Genomic DNA, 26,209 nt, shown 5'->3' with positions numbered 1-26,209 from the left:
CATTGATCTGGTTCTAAGTACGTATTTTATAAGGCATAGAAGTCTGGATTCAAAACTCTTAATTTCCCCAAGATGCACAGATGTCTCATAGGCTTTTTTAATTTAATTCCTATGTTAATTGTTAATCTCTAAAACAAATTTGATTAAGATACACATGGAGTTCACTTTAATGTCATTTTGTGCTTCAGGCACTCAGAAAGCTGTTCAGATTTCAGTGGTAGACATATAAAACCTGGCTGGAGTGAATTAGCCACTTAAAGGCTGCACCTTACACTTTAGCACTCAAGTGTATACTGATTTCTACTGTAATTTCTTTTGTGTTGGTTTTACTTGTGTAGGTGGTTAGCCCCTTAGTTGTATTGACTGTTTTTATATGTATTTCTTCGGTAGCCTATAAAGCACATAGCAGTTAGCCAGGTTTTCAGGTAATTGTTTATGTTTTAAGCCTTTAAGTTATAGTTGTAAAGTAATGTGAACAATAATTTACACTTGTATTTTCACTGTATTTGTTAGCTTTTCCCCGGTTTACATTCACTGCATGTGTGTGTGTTTGTGAATTTAGAACAGGGAACAGGAAGTGTGGGCTGTGTTTAAGATAAATTTACAGAAGACCGTGTCAGCCCTCTTGGAAATACCCTCTTTGAAAGCTTATTATATTTAAAAAGAATGTGAATCGTTCTCTTTAGGCTAAATCTTAAAAGATGTGGTCAATTTAACATCTCAGTGTTCCACATTAACCATAGCAAAACATCTGGTGGAGATTACAAAATAAGTCAAATTTATTTCTTAAGGCTTGGAGATTTTAAAATTCTACCCTATAATTAAGTAAAGTAGGAAAAATAGGACTCCTTCAGTATCTGATTTCCAGAGTTTCAAAACCTAAGTACCTGTTTGCTCAGCATCACATTGTGTTAGGGGTTTTGTCTCATAGATGCTTAAATTCTCATGCATTTTAGGCTATTGCTTTTGTTTAACTTTTAAAGTACATTCTGGTGTCGGCTGGCACTTGAGCATCTCTGAACCCTTGAACAGAAGGGAAGAAATTGAAGTGTGTTTTAAATAGGTTGTAAAAGGTGCAGATGCAGATTAAACTTTACCTTGAGGTGTTTCCTGCCATATCAGTAAATCACAAGAGGTATATAGTACGGAAGGGAGTAAATCCTGGTAGAGCAAGGCTGTTGGGCAAAGGTATTCTACGCGATCACTTGGTGGAGTCTCCAAGTGACCAGTTCCTCCTCCCGCAGAGACGCAGCGTGAGTAGGCAGGGAGTGTGTAGTGTCACACGCTGGCTGGAAGATGCTTTTTGCAATCAAAACCAAAGCAAGGTGCATTTGGGGGGCTTAAAGCCCAGGGTACAACCCAGCCGAGAGAGTTGTTTTATTTAGAGAGGCTTCTCTCCAAGTCCCAGGCCTGCAGCAAGACCCAACAAAGGTTTCCAGTGAGTTGGCAAGATGTATCCTATTCTACTCAGGCCTCTGGGAGATCCAGGGTTAATTTATTTTATTTTTTTATGAACTTTTTTTTAATATATAAATTTATTTATTCATTTAATTTTTGGCTGCAATGGGTCTTTGTTGCTGTGCGTGAGCTTTCTCTAGTTGCGGCGGGCGGGGGCTACTCTTTGTTGCGGTGCGCGGGCTTCTCATTGCGGTGGCTTGTCTTGTTGCGGAGCACGGGCTCTAGGCACGCGGGCTTCAGTAGTTGTGGCTCGCGGGCTCTAGAGCACGGGTTTCAGTAGTTGTGGCTCACAGGCTCTAGAGCGCAGGCTCAGTAGTTGTGGCGCACAGGCTTAGTTGCTCCGCGGCATGTGCGATCTTCCCGGACCAGGGCTTGAACCCGTGTCACCTGCGTTGGCAGGCGGATTCTTAACCACTGCGCCACCAGGGAAGCCTTCCAGGTTAATTTAAATAGGCATTGGCATGAACTATGGGTTAGTAAATAAAGTAATAGTTGTACATTTTTAGTTCATGTTCCGCGTATTATTTTTTACATACATATGACTAGCTATTTATGTGGTTACTCTCGTGGACTTTACTTTCAATAGGGAAACAAGTACTATACTTGAAAAATGCAGTGTCCTTTGAGCCACTGAATCACACCTAAGGGGATCCCTCCTTTTCAGACCACTCGCCCAGGTGTCAGTGCTGTCGTGGTGTGTTGCATGAAGATCAGGCACCGTCCTGGGGAGACAGCAGCCTCTGAGGAGCTGCTGTGCAAACCGCAAAATAGCTACAAATATCACAGCCCTGGACTGACCAGACGTCTGCACTCTGCTTGTTCTTTCCTAGTTTCGGCGCTCGTTTGGACTTTCACAATCAGAGATGGCAGCAGAGGTAAGTTTTTTTTTTAACTGATGAGAGAAAAGGTAAGTTTTAGTCTTTAAGGTCTTGGTGTCTCACTGCATGATGGAGAAGACCAAAGAAATACATCAGAAAACTAAAGGGAGAGCACCATCGGGTGTGTTGCTCGTCATCTTCTGTCCCAGGCACTGAGGAGTGGGCCGCCAGCATGTGTTTAGGGGGCAGAGAGGGAGGGACTGGAGAACATCATGTTCACCAGTCCATGTGGTTCTTGGCAGGCGTTTCTAACTTGGAATTAGTCATTTAATCACAGTGGGTAGAAAGGCCCAAGATGATAGACATCAGGTCCTCTTGCCCCCTGTGTCTCATCTAGAAATGATCATTATTAGCCTCTGTCCCCACTTTATAATGGGCCGTAACCTCAAACTAATTGTTCTGTGTGTGCCTCATGTGCGTGTACTTCAGAGCAAGTGTGCACATGCCTGGCGCCCCTCGTGGGCGTGGACCCGTCTTATATTCTCCTTGGCCCCGTAGCACCCTCGTGGAGAGGAGATATTTACTAGATACCCAGTAAACACACAGTTAGTTGATTGAACATTTGAAGGTTTCTCTTGAAGCTGAACCATGTGGTGTCTAGCCTACATTTCTTTTTGTTTTGTAGCCAGCAACAGCGCAAGCTCTGGCGTCTTGGTCCTCTCATCCGGTCTACGCAAGATACTGGCAACATTACCATCAAGCGATGGCGTGGATGCGCAGCCACCAGATTGCCTATCGGAAGGCCATGGAATCTTTCTTCATGTCCCCGTGGTACTCTTCCGCCATGGGCCTTCCCCAGAGCGCTTATGCTAAGGAGGGCAGAAGGCCTCAGTCCCGCTACGAGCGTCCCCCGGCCTCCCGGGGCTCCCACCACAGTCGTTCACATGCTGGCGGGCGTGGACCACGTCCACGCGGCAGAGAAGAGCCAGCTTGGTCCGCAGAGGAGGAGAAGGAGAAAGAGAGCGAGTCCGACGATGGTGGCATAGAATGCGACGTGAGCAACATGGAGATCACGGAGGAGCTACGCCAGTACTTCGCCCAGACCGAGAGGCACCAGAAGGAGCGCCGTAAGTGCAGCCCGCCCCCTCCGCGGCCCCGCCCCGCCCCGCCCCGCCCCGCCCCGCCCCGCCCCGCCCCGCCCCGCCCTGGCCTTGTCTCCTGCCCACATTTATTTTTATTTATTTATTTATGTTGGCCGCCCTGGCTCTTACTTGTTGCATGCAACATCTTCATTTCAGCACTCGCTGGCCTGCAGGCTTCTTAGTTGTGGCATGCATGCCGGATCTAGTTCCCCAACCAGGAATTGAACCCAGGCCCCCCTGCTTCGGGAGCGTGGAGTCTTACCCACTGGACCACCAGGGAAGTCCCGTCCGGCCCTCATTTATAACCTTCTAAGTCCTCCCTTGGGTACAGATAATATTTCAAACCCAATCCTAAGCCTGGAAAAGCTCTGGTGATGTGGTACCTCACTTATATTAGTTTTCAGGGTTGTTTTAATATAGGACTTTTTTTTTTTTAGTTCTAGAACAAAACTTATCCGAATAGTACCTCTGCCATTTACTGAATTTCAGACACTACACCAGATGGGGTGTGTGCATGCATGTGTGTGTGTGTGCATTCCCTACTCTACACAACAGTCCCTCAAGGTTTTAAGCCCATTTCGCATATAAGGAAAGTGAACCTTCAGGAGCTTCATTGACTTGTTCTGTGGTATCAACTAGTAATTTGCTGTTAGGATTCAAAGCAAGGTGTGTGCGACTCCAGTTCCTGTGCTTGTTCCTCTAGCACAGACTCAGGGCTTAGGGCCACTAGGTGCCTAAAATGCTGCTGCCGCCTCACTGGTGCACAGCTCAGAGACTGCCCTGGTGTTGCAGAGCTACCGGCTCTTAAATCTCAAGCTCCCTCCAGAGTAGACACCAGTGGGAACCTAAAAAGAATAACAAAATGCCTGGTATTTAACTTCTCCGGATTGATCCTGTCCCGTGGCTGTCTGTTCCTGGGGTTAGAGAATGGTGATAATGGCCTTAAATCTTCAGTCGGAAAGCAGGAATTTTATTTTTTGAATTTCTTACTAACTTGCCACAAAAAACTAAAACTGCTTTTTGTGCTTTCCTTACTGTTAAGGTTCACCAGCCCATTTACATTTTCAGTGTCTCTAACAGACATACAAATGCTTTTCTCCCTATTACGACATGCCGTCTCAGTATTGTTTTTATTGAGTTCTAATTATATATTTTGCCTAGAACTTTCTAGTAAACGGAGACGTAGAAGCCTGGGGATGGGTGCATTTCATTTACATCTTGATTGATCTGTGTTTTCCTAATGATGGGTGAGCATTTATTGATTCCCCCACTGGGTGCCAGGAACTGAGCAATGGGCTGTGTATAAAGTCTCATGCCTTTTAGTGTCTGCCTATGATTCTTCACTACTCATTCAGCTTTACTTCCCTTCTTTTGATTAAACCTTTGACTTCTTTGATGCATATTAGAAAGTATATGCAAACAAGTATTTTTAAAACAGTACTTTCTATTATACATAGAATGCATGTCTTTCCTTGATCTTCGGGAATAAATTTTACCTTTTTTCAAAATACAGTTGAAATAACTGTTAGTCTCGTTTAAAAGTATGTAACAGATGAGGGAGACTTGGCATTGGAGCGTGTCCATGTGTGGTTGGAATGCTGTTTGTTACAGCTTTTGAAAAAGAAAATATGATGGAGACAGGGCTTGTTTCTGTTGTCCGTACCCAAAGGCAGAAGAACATGTTTTTCCCACGAGGGAGAGTGCCACATTTATGATAGAAGTTGTAATTAAGGATGGGAGCAAACCCCAGCCATCTAAAAGGCCATTTTGAATGACCTGCTAATTTAAAATAAACCTGACAGAGTTATTTAGTGAAAAATAGAGATGAATGACGTGAAAATAGAATAATGAAATGTGTCCTTCACGTGTCAGCAGTTCAGTTACAGATGTCTGGTTAAGAACCATCCCTGTTTCTCCGTCTTGCCATTGTCAGGTCGAATTCTAGGTAGGTTAAGAGAAAGTCATGAAAATTGCCTGCTAAGTTTTGCCTGGCACTTAATATTATTTTGAATGAATGAATGAAGTCTTTCAGTATTAATTATGAGCCTTAAATCAGAACTTTTCAAACCTTATCCCATGAAGTGCTAAACTTGCTGTGGTTCTTTGGGCCATTTTACAAGGTGAGGTAGGCATTGAATATTTTATAAACTTGAGGAACTGCATGTTTCATTTGATATCATCCCTAGATCTGCTTAGTTTACGTCAGGGCTCCAAGTCCTATTATTATCATCACTGTTATGGGTTGAATTGTGTCCGCTAAAAAAAGATTTGTTGGAGCCCTAACCCCCACCCAGACCTCAGGATATGACCTTATTTGGAGAGAGGGTCTTCACAGAGGTAACACATTAAAATGAGATTAGGGTGGGCCCTGATCCAGTATGACTGGTGTCCTTATAAAAAGAGAAAAATTTGGAAACAGAGGCAGATGCGCACCCAGGGAGAGTGGGATGAGAGGACTGGAGTTCTGCTGCCACAAGCCAAGAACTGCCAGAAGCTGGGAGAAAGGCCTGGAACAGACCTTCCCTAGCGCCTCTGGACTGGCACGGCCCTGCTGACAGCTTGATCTCAGACTTCTGTCCTCCCCAGCTGTGAGACAAGACATTTCTGTTGTTCTAAGGCACCCAGTGTGCTGCATTTTGTTACAGCAGCCCTAGGAAACTAATACAGTCACCCTGTCAGAATTTTCTTTGTTTCCAAATGCAGTCTGTGAGTGGGACGTAAAGTGAACCACACAGGTCTTGTCATTGCTGTGAAGAAAATCTGGTACATGTTTGTTTTACCGTGATCTAGATAGCAAACCAACAAAAAAGGGAATTTTATGGAAACTATTACAACCTCCATCCCTACTCACCAATACTTACATTATTGTTAGTAGAATTACACAGGGGTAGCTGTGGCAGGACTGCTGGAATCAGAGGCTTCCAGCCCCACTCCAGCACTTACTAGCTGGAGGTTCTTATCCTGTGCACCGCTACCCTGTGCCTCAGTCTCCTCATCTGTGAAATGGGGATTCTAATGAATGGGGTGGTAACTATGAAGATTAAATGAGATAAGAAAAGTTATACAACAGTGCTCTGTGAGGAAGTCAGTGCCCAAGAAGTGTTAGTGTTATGGTTTATTGCTAATAACTCATCCTTTAACATGGATTATTAACCGTGAACTGGTTTTACTCTGATACTGTCTTGATTAGTGCTTGATTGTTATTTTTTTAATTGAAGTATAGTTGATTTACAATGTCATGTCAGTTACTGCTGCATAGCAAAGTGACTGAGTTGTACATTTATATATTCTTTTTCATATTCTTTTCCATTATGGTTTATCACTGGATATTGAATATAGTTCCCTGTGCTCTACAGTAGGACCTTGTTGTTTATCCATTCTATATAGAATAGCTTACATCTGCTAATCCCAAACTCCCACTCCATCCCTCTCCCACCTCCCCTCCCTCTTGGCAACCACAAGTCTGTTGTCTATGTCCGTGAGTCTGTTTCTGTTTCATAGGTTCATTTGCGTCATATTTTAGATTCCACATATAAGGAATATTATATGGTATTTGTCTTTCTCTGTCTGACTGACTTCACTTAGTATGATCATCTCTGGTTGCTGATCAGTGAGTGCTTGATTGAGATTCTGCATATTTTTAATAAAGTATTCTCTGACTTCGAAAAAAATGAAGTCATATATTTCTGCCCTAGGCAGCACTTTTCAAACTCTTAAATTGATTTAGAATATTTAAAACATAAAAGAATGAAAAGCTTTGATATCTGTCGAATTGAGCCACTAATACAATTTTGTCAAAGTAGTCATTACCACAACTTTTAGTTCTGTTTCGAGGACATTCTTGCTTGATAAAGTTAATATAGTAAATTACACGGGCTGGGGAAATGAACCTGCTTCCACCTTCCTCATAACAGCACTAAACGCATTGAGCTTCCGCTACTTTGTGCTTTAAAAATGTGTAATTGTAACATAATTCAAAATTGCTCGTGCTGGGATCTCTGGTGCTCTTGTGTCCTGCAGTCCGCCCTGAAAGCTTTATCAGGTCCCCGGGAGACATGAGAGTTGTCTGGCGAGGGTGAGAACAGGCTTTGGTGTCGGAATCTAATCTTCCTGCGAAAGATGCGGTCTCTGTGAGAAGCAGCTGCCAGGGCCTGACGCTGCCCCACCAAAAATAATGGGCAGCACTTCACCAGTGCTAGGTTTTTCACCAGCACTTTGAGTGGCTTATAGGATCAATTCGTGTTCCTTGGAGCAGTCCTGAGTGATGGCATTCAGACATAAGGAATCGGAATGCCCGTGGCGCTTTCCCAATCCGTTACCTTCGCTGGAAATGCTCACAGAGGTTTAGTTACATACACAGTTGGGAAATGTTTGAATAAAGAGATGAGGGACCTGAGTCATGTGAATACTCGGTTCAAGTTGTTTTGCTCTTTGAGCCACTAGAAACTACTTATTCAATTAGGACAAATTCAGCCCTGAACATGAATCATTTAGAGAACACAGATTGTATAAAATATTACTAGCAAAGGAAGATGTAGCTAAACTTGAAAGATTTCGCTTTTCAGGACTATTCACCTCCAGAGGAATGTATACGTTATATAATTCATCATCATCTGAGTCTTATTTAATATTTTCTTGGGATAAAATCCTTTAGACTGGACAACGTGTTCTTGTTTGTGATTACTATTCCTCCAGACAGTCTCTCATTTCACATATTTCAGCAATAAAAACCAAAAAAATATTAAGTAGCGTAAACAAAGAACTTTTTTGTGCAGCGGTAACAGGCATGCTTTTGATTATATTATATGTCATCGTTTCCTAGCGAGATATTGCTGTTATTTAAAACTTCACTGGTAACATTACTTATGGGAAAGTAGACAGTTGTGAAGTTTTAAAAGGTCAGCTGTGCTGTCAGTTATGTCTTAGGAAAAATGTTTATTGTTAGGTTAAGGAAGGTATCATTTTTTAGTCATAAATATAACCATCAGTTGAGACTGCGAGGTCCTCGTCCCAATACTTAGAGGGAAAATGAGTGAAAGTTCTCATTCCCCGTAGAGAAGCAGGCGCCCCGAAACAAACCCTTGCCACTGTTGTCTCGGCACGAGCCAATCAGATAGTTGTCACCTGTGTCTTGGGGGTAGATGTCGGGCCCAAACAGGGACATTTCTCAAAGAGCATAAACCCATGTGGGAAGAGAAGACAAAATCAAGTTTAAAATGACACCTACAAGAGCCCTTTATGGTGTGGGCCACGGGTAGTTTTGCAAATGAGGGGACGAGCCAGTGAGTGGGCTCAGTGGTCAGAGGAGCTCCACGGGCTGGTGGTGGAAAAACGGAGTGCACACTAGGCTTTGAGGGATGGGGGCAGTGTGGAATGAGAGGGAAAGAGAGAGCTCAGTGCCCTCCCTGCCCAGCACTCAAAGTGCTGATCTTACCAAGGGCCCAGGTGTACCTTGTAGACACTTGATGGGCGACGTCTGCTCCTTTACGTCATGTCCACCCGAGCAGGAAGGTTTAGACTCTCGTCTTCCTAGCGAGCCTTCAGTCAGTCTGCTGGAACCCGTCCCGCTCTCCCTCATTCCACCCTCACAGAAAACCTAGAAGATGTAACGAAACCTACGGCCCAGCGTTTAGGGAGCTGGCTTAGTTTCGTCAATGAGATTCAAGTGTGGAATCAAACTGATTGAGCACAATTCCGCCATGTGTGTATTTCATCTAGTCCAGATGTTCGGGGCATCAAACCAGTCCGTGAGAAGATACGTGTGAATGGCCATAGAAAAATGGAAGGGAGGGATGGAAACGCACTTTTGTTCTAAAAGTAAGCATGGTGATTGCACACGGACTTGGGGATTACATCTGTCGTTGAGTGAGGGATGTGGGGTGAGGCTGGAAGACCCGTCAGTAATGGCTCCAGCTCTGCTGGCAAGCACCTGTGTTCTGGGTGTGTTGCTGACAAGCCAGAAGCGAGGCATTCGTGATATAAATCAAGTCTGTGCTTTCGCTCGGTTGTGCTGAGGTCATTAATTCTGGCAACACAGCAGAGAATATAATCAGACATGCTAATCCTAGGAAAATGGGGGGAAATCACATTCTTTAACACTCATTTGTCTTAGTGCTTTGTCCTCCAAAATGTTCTGCCTTTGAGCTAATTATCTTGGAATACTGAATGAATGTTTTCCTGCTATGTCAGGGTCTCTGAAGTCCAAGTCACTTCCCATGATTGTTTTTTCCTTTATAGACTTTAAGCCTACATTGGTAACACCATGTAAATGTATAGATTGAGGCAAAAAATATCAAGGTTATATATCCTGAACACAGATGGAGTCCAGTAGAGTTTCTCCTTAATAGTATAATCCTGTTTTTCCTGTTTTAACTCTGTATGCATGTTAACCCCTGAATTAGTTTCCTAGTACTGTTGTAACAAATTACCACAAAGCATGTGGCTTAAAACTACAGAAATTTATTCTCTTACAGTTCTGCAGGCCAGAAGACCAGAATCAAGTTGTCGGCAGGGCCACGCTTCCTCCCAAGGGCTCTAGGGCCTGCCTCTTCCAGCTTCTGGCAGCTCCTGGCTTTCATTGGCTTGTGGCAGCAAGGCTGCCATCTCTGCCGCCATCTTTACATGGTTTCCCCCTGTGTCTGTATGTGTCCTTTTCTGTCTCACATAAGGACACTCTCACTGGATTTAGGACCCACCCTAATCTAGAATCATCTCATCTCAATCCTTAATTACATCCCCAAAGACCCTATTTCCAAATAAGATCACATTCTGAGGTTCTGGGTTGATGGAAATTTGCGGGGAGGCTATTCACCCCACTACAACCCTGTTTTAAAGCTGAAATTGAAAAAGATACTCTGATTTGTGTTAACACAAATTGCCTTGGTCAAATATCCTACAAGAAAAAAGTGCTTGGTAACATTGAGTCCCACAGCCGTTTTGGGGAAAAATGACCGACCTCTGTATGACAAGGCCCCTGTTCAGCTATTTCTGAAGTGTGTTGTTTGACTTCTCTGCTTCAGTCAGATGACTCTCCATCTGGCTGGCTGAGTCCTCACCTTGTTTTGACAGGAAGAAAAACTGCCAGTGATTGAGAATCCTGTCTTTCATTGGGAGGGAGGAAGCAATAAATAGAACCTAGAATAAGTGGATGCCTTCAAATGAGTATTGCATCCTAAGGCTTGCTTGGTCCCCTAGGTCGGTATACGCTAAAGTACTTTCACGTGCTACCTGTAGCCTCCAGCGCGCAGCTAGCCTGAGGGTCTTTAGTTTTAAGCTGACTGGTTTTCAAATTTATAGTCTAATGTTAGAACTTTGTGTGTGTGTGTGTGTGTGTGTAAGTAGAGGCAAAGCAACTCGAATGTAAGGGAGCAAAATCAGACCCCCAACTCAGCGGTGTCCCGTCCTTCCCCCTCCCCCAACCTCTCCCCCATGGAGACTCAGGGACCTGCGGGAGGGGGCTCTACGTAGCGCCTTTTGAGAGTTGAGCATCTCTTTCTCTATCCCTGGGTTGTCATTTTTCTCCAGTAGCATCTGGAAGGAACAGCTGTTTACAAAAAATAATGTCTGGCCTTTGTCTGAGCTCTCTTTTGACAACCTCTGAGCACCTGCTTTGGGTCGGGCATTGCGGCCTCCCCCAGGGCTGGGGAGACGGTGAGTAAAGGCCACAGTGCCCTCCCCCGTAGCGGACTCCCGCGGTGGGCCGCTGGTGCCAGGGGACCCGCTTCCCGTCCCTCCGCTCTATGTTTGAGGGCAACTACCCGCCGTGCAGGAAACCAGGAAACCTCCACACTTCTTGTGAGACTGGGAGGGGACCAGGGTTTGGGCCTTAAATTTTCATGAGGAAACCTGGATGGGAAGGAGATAAAAATAGAGAACCGAGAGCAGAGGGCCGTGTCTTTTATTCTTTTATTCTTACACCGTATAAAGTCTATTAAGAACTAAAACCCTGTGATGGTTGCCGTGATGAGCACATGCTGAGTGCAGACTTGGAAAACAGCACAGGCTTCACTGACGGCCAGCCAGCTGGGGTTGCTTTGGCGTCACGTAGCATTTCGTCCACAGCTGTCAATAAGAGGAAAGGGCTCTTGGCGTATAAATTGTTAGACCGATTGAACGTCTGCAAGATAGTTTTTGTCAGAAGGGCAGCAGAAAGAAGCATCGTTATAACCATGTTGAGTTATAAGGAAAAGAAAAATAAAGATGCAAAAGTAAAAAGGTTAAATTCACATATCCTAACGGCAGAGAGCAACACTTACTAAGACAGCCAAGATTCCAGTGTTTATTAAAACTTTTAAACTGAGACACTGATTTCAACAGGAAGTTGAACATCTGTTGTGTCACTAAATCTGTCAGTGAGGATGATGATAGTCTTGGGACAGATTCGAGAGTGAAAGGCCCGTGGTCTGGGAGCCTCTGTCGTCTACATGCAGAGGCTCTGAGGGATCACGTGGGATCGTCTCCTCGGGGCCGAGGATTGGTAACGTGTCACAGGTGGCAGAGGGGCTCCTCTGTCCCTGGCTAGGGTGGAGATGCCAAGCCTTTGGAAGAGTAGTCCCCAGGGGAGGAGGGAGTACAATTCAGACACCCATGAGAATTGAACGTCTTAAATCCTGAAGTTTCAGATTTACCAGAAAGACCAAAAATGAGAAACAAATGCTTGTTGACCTCCCATTCATTTGCATATCAGGCCAATATTTTGGTTTAGTTCCGCCTTTCACCGTAGGTCAATTCTGTCTTTTTCATGGATAAGGTAACAGTTACATTGCATGTCTTTTGCTTGACAGTCATTTGCCTTGTTCCCATAGTACTTCCTTGTATAAAAACAAACTGCAGAAGCGACGGTGGAGGTCAGTCCCAACCTCCTAATTTTACAAATGAGAAACTCCAAATCTAGTGAGGCAAAGTGCCTTTTCTAAAATTGTAAGCAGTAAAGCTTGATGTAGAGCTGGAACCTTTTATCTTCATGTCCCGCGTTCTTTTCTCTGTTTGCAGGGGAGCAGCATCACCAAGTGTGGGGGGAGATGGTGGCACTGACTCCAGGGGGAAAAAGTTTTTAATTAAAAATAAACTGCAGATGTGCTAAGAGACCAATGGTCGTATGCATTTTTAATAATGTTTCCAAGAGTATAAAACTCCTTCCCTCCAGCTCCAAGGTGCGATTTATAAAGAACGGGATTTGTGAGTGTCTGTGCCTAGCCACATAAATAGCATAGCCATGTAAATATCTTGCCAGTCACTTGATTTGCTCACTGTTGTGTTCCCTTCCATACTCAGCTTTCATTCTACTACTTTTTTTTTAACGAAGGAAAGAATGATTTATATCATTGTTTTATTCCCCTACAACCATCTTCACTCCTTAGTATTTCTCTTGCTAGCGGTGGCTACAGATGTGTGCATTCTGCTACCAGTTTCTCTGTTCTTGACAGTCACAAAATCTGTAAGTTGGCTAAATTTGACCTTATGTTTTGTTGACATTTTTATGTTGTTTCTATTTACATAAGAGTACAAGTTATGATACTAGGACTTGTTACAGTAAAAATCGAGAGGGGAGAATAACCTGAGTAAATCTGTCTTGCTTTACAAGAATCCATTTAAATTCGTAGGATTGGAGCATATCACCTCCCACCTGAAGTTTAGCCTAAGCTGACCTGGCAGGTGACGGGGCAGGTCCCATCCCTCAGTGAGGAAGGGGGCCGGCTGCTGCGGGCAACACAGCAGCAAGACGAGGTGGCCAAGGCCTCCCTGCCATCTGCAGAATTATCCTTTCTTGGCCCTTTTACCTTCGACAAGGGTTGGATCGGTTAGCCTTTCCTTGTGTGGTGTGGTTTGCGTTTGCGACGCACGCAGGGATCATGATCATGGTGGAGTTCTCTAGCTGCTAGCCTTGCCCTTTTCCGGATGACCTCAAACCCATACCTCTTGCAAAGAGGTGACTTTTTCCCCCACCATCTCATTTGTGGTGGGAAGTACTACTTCTTGCAACACTGGACTTTTCCGGGAAGCGTTTCCTTTCCCTACCGGCCTGGTGCAGTGTTTGAAACCATGGGAGCGCCACCAGCCATGCCCCACTGGGCAGCTTGTGGGCAGCGGTGTAGATGAAGAGAGAGACCCACATGGTTGCATTTCTCTCCTCTGTTTTCAGGGCCCGTGGCAGAGGTTGGATAACTTGGGCTGACACGTTTCCTGGTGGCTTGTTGCCACTTCTATTTGCCCGTAGCCCTCTGATAAGTGAGTGAGCGATGCGCCTCCTAACTAAGGAGACAACGATAATCCAGCGCAGGTCACGCCGTAGAGTCCGAGAACCACCCAGCCGGCGGGGCAGGCGCGGGGCACTTAGAGGGGGAGGGCGGAGGGGGCCGGGGGCCAGCCGAGATCACCCGGCTCATGGCGCCGGCGCGCGTGTCACTTGCTTCCCAGGGCGGCAGCAGCAGCTGGACGCAGCGCGCCTGGACGACTACGTGAACGCGGACCACGACCTGTACCGCGACACGCGCCGCCGCTCCGCGCTGCCCCCCGCTGAGCGGCCGGGTGAGCGGCGCCGGGCTGAGATGCGGCACCTGTACGGGGCCAGCGCCGCCAAGATCCAGGCCATGGAGGCGGCCGTGCAGCTCAGCTTCGACAAGCACTGCGACCGCAAGCAGCCGAAGTACTGGCCAGTCATCCCGCTCAAGTTCTGAGCCGCGCCCCTTCCTCTCGCGGTCCCCCTGTCCCCCCGCTCCCGTGGCTCTTCTCTGGGTAAGGCTGACTAATGAGCGTGTTCACCAAAGTCCCCTGGGGGCGGGGGTAATGTCAGCCACCTGGGGGTGGGCAGGACGTGTCCTGCTGCCAACATGAGAGATCTTCTCTTGAGGTAAAGTGAGAATTTCATATACATCCCACTGGTTTTTTTGTTTGTTTGTTTGTTTGCGGTACGCGGGCCTCTCACCGTTGCGGCCTCTCCCGTTGCGGAGCACAGGCTCCGGACGCGCAGGCTCAGCGGCCATGGCTCACGGGCGCAGCCGCTCCGCGGCATGTGGGATCTTCCCGGACCGGGGCACGAACCCGCGTCCCCTGCATCGGCAGGCGGACTCTCAACCACTGCGCCACCAGGGAAGCCCCCCACTGGTTTTTAATGTCAATACGAGCGACCAGTTCATTAAAGTTCTTGCTTGGAGATATTGCCTAGTTGCTGCGTTTCTGTTTTCTTGTATCTTTAACCCAACCGAACTAGGCAGAGGCCTTCAGTGAGTCAGGTGTCCTCTCCCACTCCAAGTCCTTTAGCCCCGCAGAAAAGGATGCAAGCCCGCTGGACGGATACAGCTTCTCCAGCACAGAGCTCAGCGTGCGTGTTCTGTCAAGGGCCTGAGAGTTCCTAGTTTTGGCTTTCAGGCCAGGTGGGCTGTGTCCTGGCTCCTGCGTTCTGCCCTTGCAGCAGGAAAGCAGCCAGAGATGGTAAGTAAACAACCGGGCGTGGCTGCATGCCAATAAAACTTTATTTATAAAAACAGGCCGCAGGCCAGATTTGGCCTGTGGGTGGTAGCTTGCCAACTCCTGCTCTAAAGGAATGAGAATCCCTGTCTGATGTCCTTCTGGTTATCTGCTTGTCTCTACAGAGCTTGAATGTCATCCAGAATTGAGAGCCGAGGACGGTAGTTCCCAAACCTGCTCACCTCTGCTGTCTCCTCTGTTGTAGAAAAGGTATAATTGAGCTCTTACTACAGGGAGCGACTATTGTTTTGATAAAAGAATACATTTCTGAGAACGAAAACCTAAAAATGGACGAGACAGTCCATTTGTAAAAGCCACCTGCCTTTTAAATAAGTTATTACAGTGTGTTGCCGGGTGAGCCGCGCTGACCTGAGAATCTTACCGCGTCCATCAAAGGTTGGTGAAAAGATGTAGTATTAATATGCTTCTCCCTCGGAACACTTAGCTGCACATTTCAGCCCCTGCCCTGAGACAAATGCATTACTTTCATCAGCCCTGGGTGCTTATTTTTCCAAGTTCCCGTTTTATTACTGGAGTTGCAGTTTGTGCTTGGGTATTGCAGACAAAAATCAGAATTAACTTCCCCTGAGGTGACACGTGACCAAAATTTCAAATCTTTACCAGTTCTCTTTTTTTATTTGAAACCCGTACGCCTAAATAGAAAATTAACGTGACTGAGGCACACATACAAACCGAAGTCTATAATTGCAGCAGGTTCTTAGCTATTTGAGAGTGAAGTGTTTCTCTTTCCAAAGGACTCTCCTACCTTCCCCCAGAGAAACCACCAGGCTGGTCCCACCCCTGCTGGCTAGTTACTTCCACCTCCCAGTGCTTGGTGTTCCTCACTCTTGAGGTGGGCATTCATGATTCCCCCACATGCGGTCCTTGTGCGGACCACCTGGAGTTAGTGCCTGGAAAATGCATAGCGCTGGCCACACGGTATATACTCAGTCAGTGTTGACACTTATTTATTCCCTGTCTTTAATTTTTATTTTGGTTGCTCTGGGTCTTAGTTGCGGCTCGTGGGCTCCTTAGTTGTGGTTCGAGAGCTCCTTAGTTGCAGCTTGTCAGCTCCTGAGTTGTGGCGTGTGGGCTCCTTAGTTGCGGCACGCGGGCTCCTTAGTTGTGGCACACGGGCTCCTTAGTTGTGGCCTGTGAACTCTTAGTTGCAGCATGCATGCAGGATCTAGTTCCCTGACCAGGGATCGAACCCGGGCGCCCTGCATTGGGAGCACGGAGTCTTATCCACTGTGCCACCAGGGAAGTCCTATTCCCTGTCTTTAAAAATTGCCAAAGAGTGCCAGCTATGGAACTTCTTCCAGATATGGAGACATGTCTCCCTGTCAGCAATTGGAATGGATGGACTGGCTCTTGACACCTGAGTCCCACCTGTCCTTCTTCCCTGATGTCTCATTTGTGATAGGAGGGACTCATGACTTGTTCATTCATTTACACAGCAGGTGTTTAGTCCTTTCCATCCCAGTTAGCTGGACCATGGCCTCTTCCCTCGGGGAAGTGGCAGCCTGGGAGGGGCAGACAGGTGTGCGATGGTTGTAGTGTGTGCACAGTGGAGAGAGAGGTGAGGGCAGGCTTTGTCGGCCTCAGCATTGGTGACATTCGGGGCTGGATCATCCTTTGTTCTAAAATAGTACATACCATGGATGCATACATATGTACTTGAATTGAGAAACTCTCTTCAAAAAGATTCACACACACCAGCTTCAGAATAGAGGTTAGTTCTGAGCAGGGAGAGGATAGGAGTGCCAATCCAAAGGGGTTTTTCTGTTTCCCTGATGTAATTTCTTTATAACAGAAAAGCTATGGCAGCAACCCAGCTTTGATGGAGGCCCCCAAATTCATCAAACTTCTGACACAGAATAGTTTCTCTTTCACTTCATTTTTAGGGTTAACTGTAACATGAAATGTTTATTTATCAAACACTGATACAGGGTTTACTATGGGCCACATACTTTTCTAATTGCTTTACAAATATTAACTTCTTTAGCAATCAACCTATGACACACCTATGAAGTAGCTATTATAGGTATACAACCTGTTTTCCAAAACTCTTAGGTCAGGTGTGTTTCAGAATTCAGACATTGTACTTTTGAAAAGTAGAACAGCATATTGTGGAACTTGTCCCAGTGGGCTGGGGCAGCAGCCTGCCATCAAAGCCAGTTGCAGTAAAATGGAAGAATATTCTAAGTGGGATAAGTAAAGACCATAAATATCCCCAATTCCATTCACGTCAGGTTTTGTCATCAAATCCTTATAGTCAAGTCAGGTTTGGCTGCCAAACAAATTATTTAAAAACAAAACGTAACACAACTTCCAGTTTCCAGAGATTTGGGGATTTCAGGAAAGTGGTGGAGGAATATTATTTCCATTTCACAGATGAAGAAAGTGAAGCACAGAGAAATTAACCAACTTAAGTTTGCTCTCAGTGGTGGAAGTGAGGGTCAAACCCAGATGTTGTGACTCCTGAACTCCCCACTTTTAGCTGCTCTACCCTGCTGAACTTGGCCTCTACAACCATATTCACAATATGTGTAAAGCACAGTGTATCCAGAGCACGGTGAAGAATCTGGAGCTGATTATGGCCCTCAGCAAGATTCCAGTGTGTTCCATGCTGGAGCACGGGATTAGGCTCTAGTCCTGCTGGAGAATGTGTGACTCTGGATAATGTACTTGTTCTTTGTCTGAATTTTAGAAATGAGCCTATAGCAGCAAGAAGAGGGGACACAGTCGAGCTATGGAAGAAATGGATGTTCTGGGGCTTGGAAATTTGGGGCAGGTGAGGAAAAGTCTAGGATGGCTTGGGTTTCTGTCTTGGATAGTGGTTCTCATCATTGAGCTAAAGAAAACACTGAGAAACAGGTTTAGGAAGAAGGATAATTAACTCCATTTGGGGACACAGTGAGTTTGAATAGCTCACAGGATATCCAGTGACATGCTGTCGGTCACTGGATATTTGGGCTTGGAACTCAGTGGAGAGGGTCCGCATCAAAGACACAGACTTCTGGGACTTCCCTGGTGGCACAGTGGTTAAGAATCCGCCTGCCAGTGCAGGGGACACGGGTTCGATCCCCAGTCCGGGAAGATCCCACGTGCCGTGGAGCAACTAAGACCGTGTGCCACAACTACTGAGCCCGCGTGCCTAGAGCCCGTGCTCCACAATAAGAGAAGCCACCGGAATGAGAAGCTTGCACACCGCAACGAAGAGTAGCCCCCGCTCACCACAACTAGAGAAAGCCCATGCGCAGCAACGAAGACCCAATGCAGCCAAAAATAAAATAAAATAAAATAATATATATGTAGACTTCTGAGTCCTCAGCCTTATGAATATGGAAAAGGGGACCATATACAGACTAGGAGGAATGGACCAGTGACAGTGGGGCCCTGAAAACAATGACTTTAACATGCAGGTAAAGAGGAGTCTGTAAAAGGAACTGAGAAGAAATGGCAAAGACAAAGAAGAGGAGAACCAGGAGCCAGAGGCGTTTCAAAAGGGAAAATTATAAGTGGGACAGGTGGACAATATGGCTTCTACTGTGATGCATTAGGAAGTTGACTTACCCACCAATGAAGTATTTTTGTAAATATATATATATAAATAAAGATACAGATAAATTGATTTATGTATCAAACATATTACAAATATTTTTGTAAATATGAAAATCTAATTAAGACTTTACATCGAATTACCAATTTATAGGAAGTTCAAGGACTAGACTAATACGTTACAAGGCACCGTGAAGACACAATCAGCCAAATCCAGAATTGGGAAATTTGATAGGACAGAAAACCCAATTTCTTCAACAAATGGACTTTTAAAAAGTGTGTGTTGGGGCTTCCCTGGTGGTGCAGTGGTTGAGAGTCCGCCTGCCGATGCAGGGGATACGGGTTCGTGCCCCGGTCTGGGAGGATCCCACATGCCGCGGAGCGGCTGGGCCCGTGAGCCACGGCCGCTGAGCCTGTGCGTCCGGAGCCTGTGCTCCGCAACGGGAGAGGCCACAGCAGTGAGAGGCCCAAGTAACGCAAAAAAAAAAAAAAAAAAAAAGTGTGTGTTGGAGAAGGGGTCATGGCGGAGGAAGGGACTGTCAATGAGATGTAATGTGTGGCATGAAAGGATGCTCAACATCACTAATCATTAGAGAAATGCAAATCAAAACTACCATGAGGTATCACCTCTCACCAGTCAGAATGGCCATCATCAAAAAAATCTACAAACAGTAAATGCTGGAGAGGGTGTGGAGAAAAGGGAACCCTCTTGCACTGTTGGTGGGAATGTAAATTGATACAGCCACTATGGAGAACAGTATGGAGGTTCCTTAAAAAACTAAAAATAGAACTACCATACGACCCAGCAATCCCACTACTGGGCATATACCCTGAGAAAACCATAATTCAAAAAGAGTCATGTACCACAATGTTCATTGAAGCACTATTTACAATAGCTAGAACATGGAAGCAGCCTAAGTGTCCATCGAGAGATGAATGGATAAAGAAGATGTGGCACATATATACAATGGAATATTACTCAGCCATAAAAAGAAACGAAATTGAGCTATTTGTAGTGAGGTGGATGGACCTAGAGTCTGTCCTACAGAGTGAAGTAAGAAAGAGAAAAATAAATACCGTATGCTAACACATATATATGGAATCTAAAAAAAAAAAATGGTTCTGAAGAACCGAAGGGCAGTACGGGAATAATGACGCAGTCGTAAAGAATGGACTTGAGGACATAGAGTGGGAAGGGTAAGCTGGGACGAAGTGAGAGAGTGGCGTTGACATATATACACTACCAAACGTAAAATAGATAGCTAGTGGGAAGCAGCCGCATAGCACAGGGAGATCAGCTCCGTGCTTTGTGACCACCTAGAGGGGTGGGATAGGGAGGGTGGGAGGGAGATGCAAGAGGGAGGGGATATGGGGATATATGTATGCGTATGGCTGATTCACTTTGTTGTACAGCAGAAACTAATATAACATTGTGAAGCAATTATACTCCAATAAAGATGTTTAAAAAATTAATAAAAATAAAAGATGTAATGTGTGGACTTTGTATGGATCCTAACTTGAACAAATAAATTATTAAAATTTGGGAGGAAATTTGAATATGGACTGAGTATTAGAGGATATTAAAGAATTATGAATTTTGTTACGTGTAATCATTGTTTTGTGGTTATATATTTTTTTAAAGTTCTGAGCTGTTGAAGACACAACTCTTTACAATTGAACTCATATGATGTTCTTTACAGTTGAACTCATATGATGTCTGGGGTTTCCTTTAAGGTTTGTATTCCAGTGGCAGAGCATGGGAGAGGTGAAACGAGTTGAAACAAGGTGGGCAAAATGCTGAGAATTGTTGAAGCTGGGTGATGGATACATGGAGATTCATTATGCTCTTTTCTCTAGCTTTGTTTATGTTTAAAAATTCCATAGTACATTTTTAGAAAATGAAATGGAATTTGAAGGAAAGAGATTAATAGTATTGTCACAGAAAGGTCTGCAAACTAAGAACAGACAAATAGCCTTTGGCCTGACAATCTAGAAACCATTGTAACATAAAAGACCTTAAAGCAATTTCAGTGGATAGGTGGGGAAGAAGACCAAAGTTTACATCAAAAGCTAAGATACTGGGGAAAAAAAAGGATTGCACCATGTCAAAGGGACATGGGAGCCAGTCTGAAAGATCTCCCACTGGCCAAACTGGAGCGATTCAAGCAAAAAAATATATAACAGAGAATTGGATTATAACCCAAATTATAAAAGAAATACACACAAGTCCATACGGATAAGTGATTAAATAAAAAATGGCAAGAAGAGACACATCTTCCAGAATTCTAAATAATGGCTGTAGATACTGCCCCCTCGAGGGGGGCTGACCTTCCTCTCCCTCCCCATTGAGTAGGGGCTAAACTAGTAACAATTCCAAAGAACAGAGTACAGAAAAGGGAAAATAACAACCTTCAGTGGAGAAACTTTGCCGATACCACATTATCCAAGTGTTCGAGGTCAACATCACCAGTGATAAGTTCTACAGGTACCTTGTCCTACCACCTGATGTGATCTGATGTAATGAGAAGGGCACTTCACCCCCGTGGTAGCCTCAAAACCTATAACTGCAGTCTCATCATAAGAAAATATCAGATAAAACCCAACTGAGGGACATTCTACAAAATACCTGACCAGTATTCTGAAAAACCCTCCAGGTCATGAAAAGCAAAGAAAGACAGAAACTGTCAGAGGAGACTGAAGAGACATGATGACGAATTGCAGTGTGGGAGGCTGGTTGCATCTTGGAGCACAAAAGGGTATTAGAGGAGAAACTGGTGAAATCCAGATAAAGTAGGTAGTTGTACTGAATAGCGATGTGCCAGTGTTAATTTCTTACCTTTGATGAATGTCCCATAGTCAGGTAAAAGGTTAACAATGGGGGAAACTGGGTGAAGGTTCACAGGAACCGTATTATCTTTACAATTTTTCTATAAATCTAAAATAATTCCAAAATAAAAAGAGGCTTAAAATAAAAACAAATTTAATACAGGTTTTTGCTGATGGTCTTTAGAGCAGTTACTCTTCTTCCACCTTTCAGAGGGGAAATACATTTTTATTTTTCTAAAGAAAGGAATTTACAAAGCCTTTTTTCTTCTGAATGCTGTAGACTCTGACATCCAGGACACCAGAATGACGAGACCGAAGGCAAAGTGAAGGAAGGATCCGACCTTTACTAGGTACCTGATGTGTGTAGTGCTGGGCAGTTTATACACATTACCTGCGTTGTTTCTCTTAACAGCTTGATAAAGCAGGATCCCCAATTTTCTTAAGAGCAGATTGATTCAAAGTAAGAAGTAGTAACATGTCTAATGGCTGGGGGGTTGGATGGAAATTCGGGGGGGACTGCAGATGGGAGTAGGCTTTCCTTTCGAGGTGAGGAAAATATTTTGGAACTTGAAAGAGGTGGTGTTTACACAACACTGTGAATGTATAAATGCCACTGAACTGTTCACTTGAAAATGGTTACTTTCATGTTATGTGAATTTCAGCTCCCTGAAAGAAGATGTAATATTTTAAAAAGGTTGAGAAGCTGTGGTCTGGGGATGGGAGAAACATGTGGAGAGTGACGTGCAGAAATCACGTGGTGTGTAATAGTTCCAATTTTCATTTTTTTGGCCAAAGAACAGTCCCACAAATAAGTATTAGTATATGACAGAACACTACTACTACATAGAACACAGTTTGAGAAACACCTTTTCATTGAATGAGGCCTCATTTTAACAAAGAGAACAATGTAGGGGTCTTATTTGGCTGCAAGTGCCATAGAAGCCACCCACGTGGCTTCAGGAAATAGAAGAGGACCCAAGACCAGTTTGAAGAGAAGCTGTACTGGGGCTCATTCTATTCCTAGAACCGATATGTCAGACAATATGGAGATGGTACGGACACACACTCCAGGTAGAGCGACCAGCGACAGGCAGAAATTTTGGTTGTGTATGGGAAACAGAATGGAGATCCATCTGCCAAACTTCTAAGGTTCTCAGACCTGGGGGCATATTAGGGTCACTTGGATCCACTCCAGCCGATTCCATCAGCATTGCCAGGGTTAGGGGCCCAGGCACCGGTATTTTATTGGAAGCTCTCTAGGTGATCCTGATGTGCAGCCGGGGTTGAGCCCACTAGTCTGGATCAACTGTTCTCAAAATATGATGTAAGAACCTAGTGATGTTCGATTTGCGGTGTGAACATCTCCAAGTTTAGCATGTGTAAGAATCACCTGGGGAGCTCGTTACAACACAGATTCCTGGGCCCTACTGTCAGATTCTGATTTCGCGGTCTGGGGTGCGGCCCATAAACTTGCATCAGTATCAAGCTCCCAGGTGATGCTGCTGGTCCACGGACTCCACATCGCGTAGCACTTATGTAAGCCCTGTGATACAACAATAAAGGAAGTTTGCCAACGGTTTGCTTTCTTCAGGTATATATAACAAAAATAGATTAAAGTGAATGGGAGACAATGTGGTGGTTTAAGGGTCACCACGCCAGGATTTGCAAATACCCCACAGCTTTTCATCCTCCATAGTATGTACATCACGATGGCGAGGACATGAAGCCCTGGGCGAGACTGATGGGTTCATGAAGGTGAGTAATGACCCAGAAGTGGGGGAAAGGGCCAGTTTATGAAGGGTCTTCCACGCTAGACTATGGACTCTAAGCAACCGTAAGGTCTTTACAAAGGCCTGGACTGAACAAAGCCATTTCTCAAGAAGAAGGTGTTTGCAGCATCTGTTTGAAGGCAGTTACAGTAATGGGAGTTAATGGGGCGTGACTAGAGAAGTGGCAGTGGAACTGGAGAGAGAAGCTGGGTGTGAGAGATGGGGCAGAAATGGCAACTCCATCCTTCCAAGTGCTCAAGTGACTCTTTCACTCCTCCAACCAATCCATCAGAAATCCTCTCACCTGCGTTCATTCAGCGGCTTCCTAACCACCTTTGCCCTCCTACAATTTGTTCTTAACACAGCTCCTGCAGAGATGCCTTTAAAACATACGCCAGATCACATCACTTCCCGGCCCCCATCTACTTCACAATGACAGCGCAAGTCCTCACAGTGTGCTCTAAGGCACGGCGAGATCTGGTCCTCTATTATCTGTCTGACATCCGTTCCGTTTACTTGCCCACGCTCTCATTTTGCTCCAACCCCACTGATGATCTCTTTCTAGGACCTTGCTCCTCAAAGTGAGGTCCCTGGACCAGCAGCATCAGTATCATCTGGGAGCTCGTTAGAAATGCGGTGTCTCAGGTCCCATCCAGACCTACTGAATCAAAATCCGCATTTTAACAAGACCCCCAGGGTATTCCTCTACACAGCTCTGTGCACACTGCTGTCCACAGGATTTTCCATTTGTCGTTCCTCTACCCAGACGGCTTCGCCTCTGAGTATCCACAAAAATCATTCACTCCTTTATTCATATGGCACCTTTTCCGTGTCCTATTTAAAGTTGCAAAACCCACTCCACCGGGAGGGCATTCCTTAAGCCCTCTGTTGCCTTTCTTTCCCCGACGTCACTTATCACCACCTGAAAATTGTGGCCTCTGGGGAGTGGAATCAGGTGTGGAATGATGGGGGCTAGGTCTGTGACCTTTTTGAGCCCGTCTTGCAGGATTATTTGACTTTTAAACTCCGCGTGTATACACCTTTCATTTGTTGAGATTAAAAACTGCAGAGTCTGGTTCCACGTGTAAGGAGGCTGGGAGTCCCCACTCCGTCTCAACAACAAGTAAAAGCTGAGCAGCCTGAAAAATCAACAGTTCTTGGATCTGTAAGAGAGGGGAGGAAGCAGAGCAAACCGCTGCCCCCGGGATTGGAGAGACGAGCGAATGCAAGGAGTCACGGCTACCGCAGCAGAGACTCAGGAGCGGAAACCTCGCGGGAACCAGTGTCGGGGTAGGAAAACAGGAACTGCAGCTGACAAATTGCTGGAGGCTCCGTGTGGACAAGTCTGAGGGTTAAAAACTCCAGGGGGTCCAGTCATAAGGGGGTCCCCACACTACATGGTGGTATTTCTCTCCAGGAGCTTGACCAGATTCCCACAGTGAATACTGGAGAAGGATCCCCTCGGTTTCCAGCCGGGGAAGAGGAACCGTTGTGAAATTAGCCAGAGTACTTCGTTTTTCTTTGCAAGGCCTGCCCTCAGGGCAACGAGTTAGCCACAGCCTAACCTGCTGGGGTGTTATCAGAGCCTAACTGACCTGGGGATGGGAAATAACCAACTCCAGCCATCCTGTGCACCTAAGGGAGGAGAAAAAACTGAGAAGCATTTGTGAAGTTCACAGTCCAGAGACATAGGCTCATTGAAAGACTGAGACCTAATCACAGGACTATAGAATGCTTCCCCTCCCCCAGCTCCTCACCACATTACTAAAGGCCCACTTATAGCATTTCCTTTTACCCGGTACATCATGTCCAACTATCAAGAAAAAATTAACGAGGCGTACCAGAAGGCACAAAACATAGTTTGAAGAGACAAAGCAGCCATCAGAACCAGACATAGCAGGAATGTTGGAATTATCAGCCCAGGAATTTAAAACAACTCCGATTAATATGCTAAGGAGTCCGATGCATAAAACCGCATGTAAGAACAGATGGGCAGTGGAAGCAGAGAGATGGTAATACTAAAAAGAACCAAAAAGTAATGCTAGAGATCAAAAAACACTGTAACAAATGAAGAATGCCTTTGATGGGCTTGTTAGTAGACTGGACACAGCTGAGGAAAAACAGCTCTGATCAATAGAATCCTCAAACACCAAAAAGCAAAGAAAGACTGAAAAAAGCGACAACATAATATACAAGGACTGTGGGACAACTAAAAAGGGTGTAATACACACGTAATTGGGACTACCAGGAGGAGGAGAAAAAGGAACAGAAGAAATATTTGAAACGATAATGACTGAGAATTTCTGCAAGTCAATATCAGACATCAAGCCATAGATCCAGGCAGCTCAGAGAACACCAAGCAAGACAAATAGCCCCCAAAAACTACAACTTGGCATATCATCTTCAAATTACAGAAAATCAAAAATAAAGAAAAAATCCTGAAAGAAGCTAGACCAAAAAAACAGCTTTCCTATAGAGAAACAAAGATAAGAATTATGTCCAAATTCTCTGCAGAAACCATGCAAGCAAGAAGAGAGTGAAGTGAAATATTTAAAGGATTGAGAGAAAAAAACTCACCAACTTAGATTTCTGTACCCAGAGAAATAAAGAATTTCTCAAACAAAAATTGGACAAATTTGTTGCCAAGGTACCTGCCTTGCAAGAAATGTTAGAAGTTTTTTAAGAGAGAAGGAAAATAATACAGGTCAGAAACTCGGATCTACATGAAGAAAGGAAGAGCATCAAAGAAGGGATAAGTGAAGGTAAGACAAAACGTTTTTTTTTTTTCATTTCATAGTTGGGTTATTGTGATGCAATTTCGTTGTTTAAGGTGGTATGGCTATGTTAAGTGGTTCATTCCCATCCTGAAGAAAACACTAACAGCCTCTATCTTATGTAATTTTGTCAAATTCAAACATGACTCTTTGGCCAGTTTTTTAAAAATATTTTTTTACATATCTTGATAAGGTTTTTCTTCCTGGAACTTTTTTTTTTTAATGTTCATGGATCATTTTTTAAGTCATCAAGTAGTTTGGAAACATTTGCTGATTTGCTCATTCCTCTGGCTAGAGCGTGTCAGAGCATTTATCCCACCTGTACTGAACATCTAGGACAGCTTGATGGAGGTGATCAGGGAGAAATGAGGAGTGAGCAAGCTTTATAAACTGCT

The 26,209-nt window shown here is 44.9% G+C and overlaps 1 protein-coding gene across 1 annotated transcript; it reads left to right on the top strand.

The window, feature by feature from the left end:
* Window positions 1-1,079: 1,079 nt before the first annotated feature.
* GEMIN8 (gem nuclear organelle associated protein 8) lies at window positions 1,080-14,569 on the top strand (the record flags this gene model as incomplete). The annotated part of the gene is made up of 4 exons (XM_079727958.1): window positions 1,080-1,253; window positions 2,289-2,333; window positions 2,962-3,403; window positions 13,835-14,569. 4 exons carry the CDS (start codon window positions 1,080-1,082, stop codon window positions 14,092-14,094), a joined length of 921 nt encoding a protein of 306 aa, XP_079584084.1. The 3' UTR covers window positions 14,095-14,569.
* Between the last annotated feature and the right edge of the window lie 11,640 nt (window positions 14,570-26,209).

The sequence above is a fragment of the Hyperoodon ampullatus genome (genome assembly GCF_949752795.1).
Source record: "Hyperoodon ampullatus genome assembly, chromosome: X".
Lineage (NCBI taxonomy): Eukaryota > Metazoa > Chordata > Mammalia > Artiodactyla > Ziphiidae > Hyperoodon > Hyperoodon ampullatus.
The sequence above is the reverse complement of the archived record's forward strand: the minus strand, read 5'-3'. Positions and strand labels throughout refer to the sequence as shown.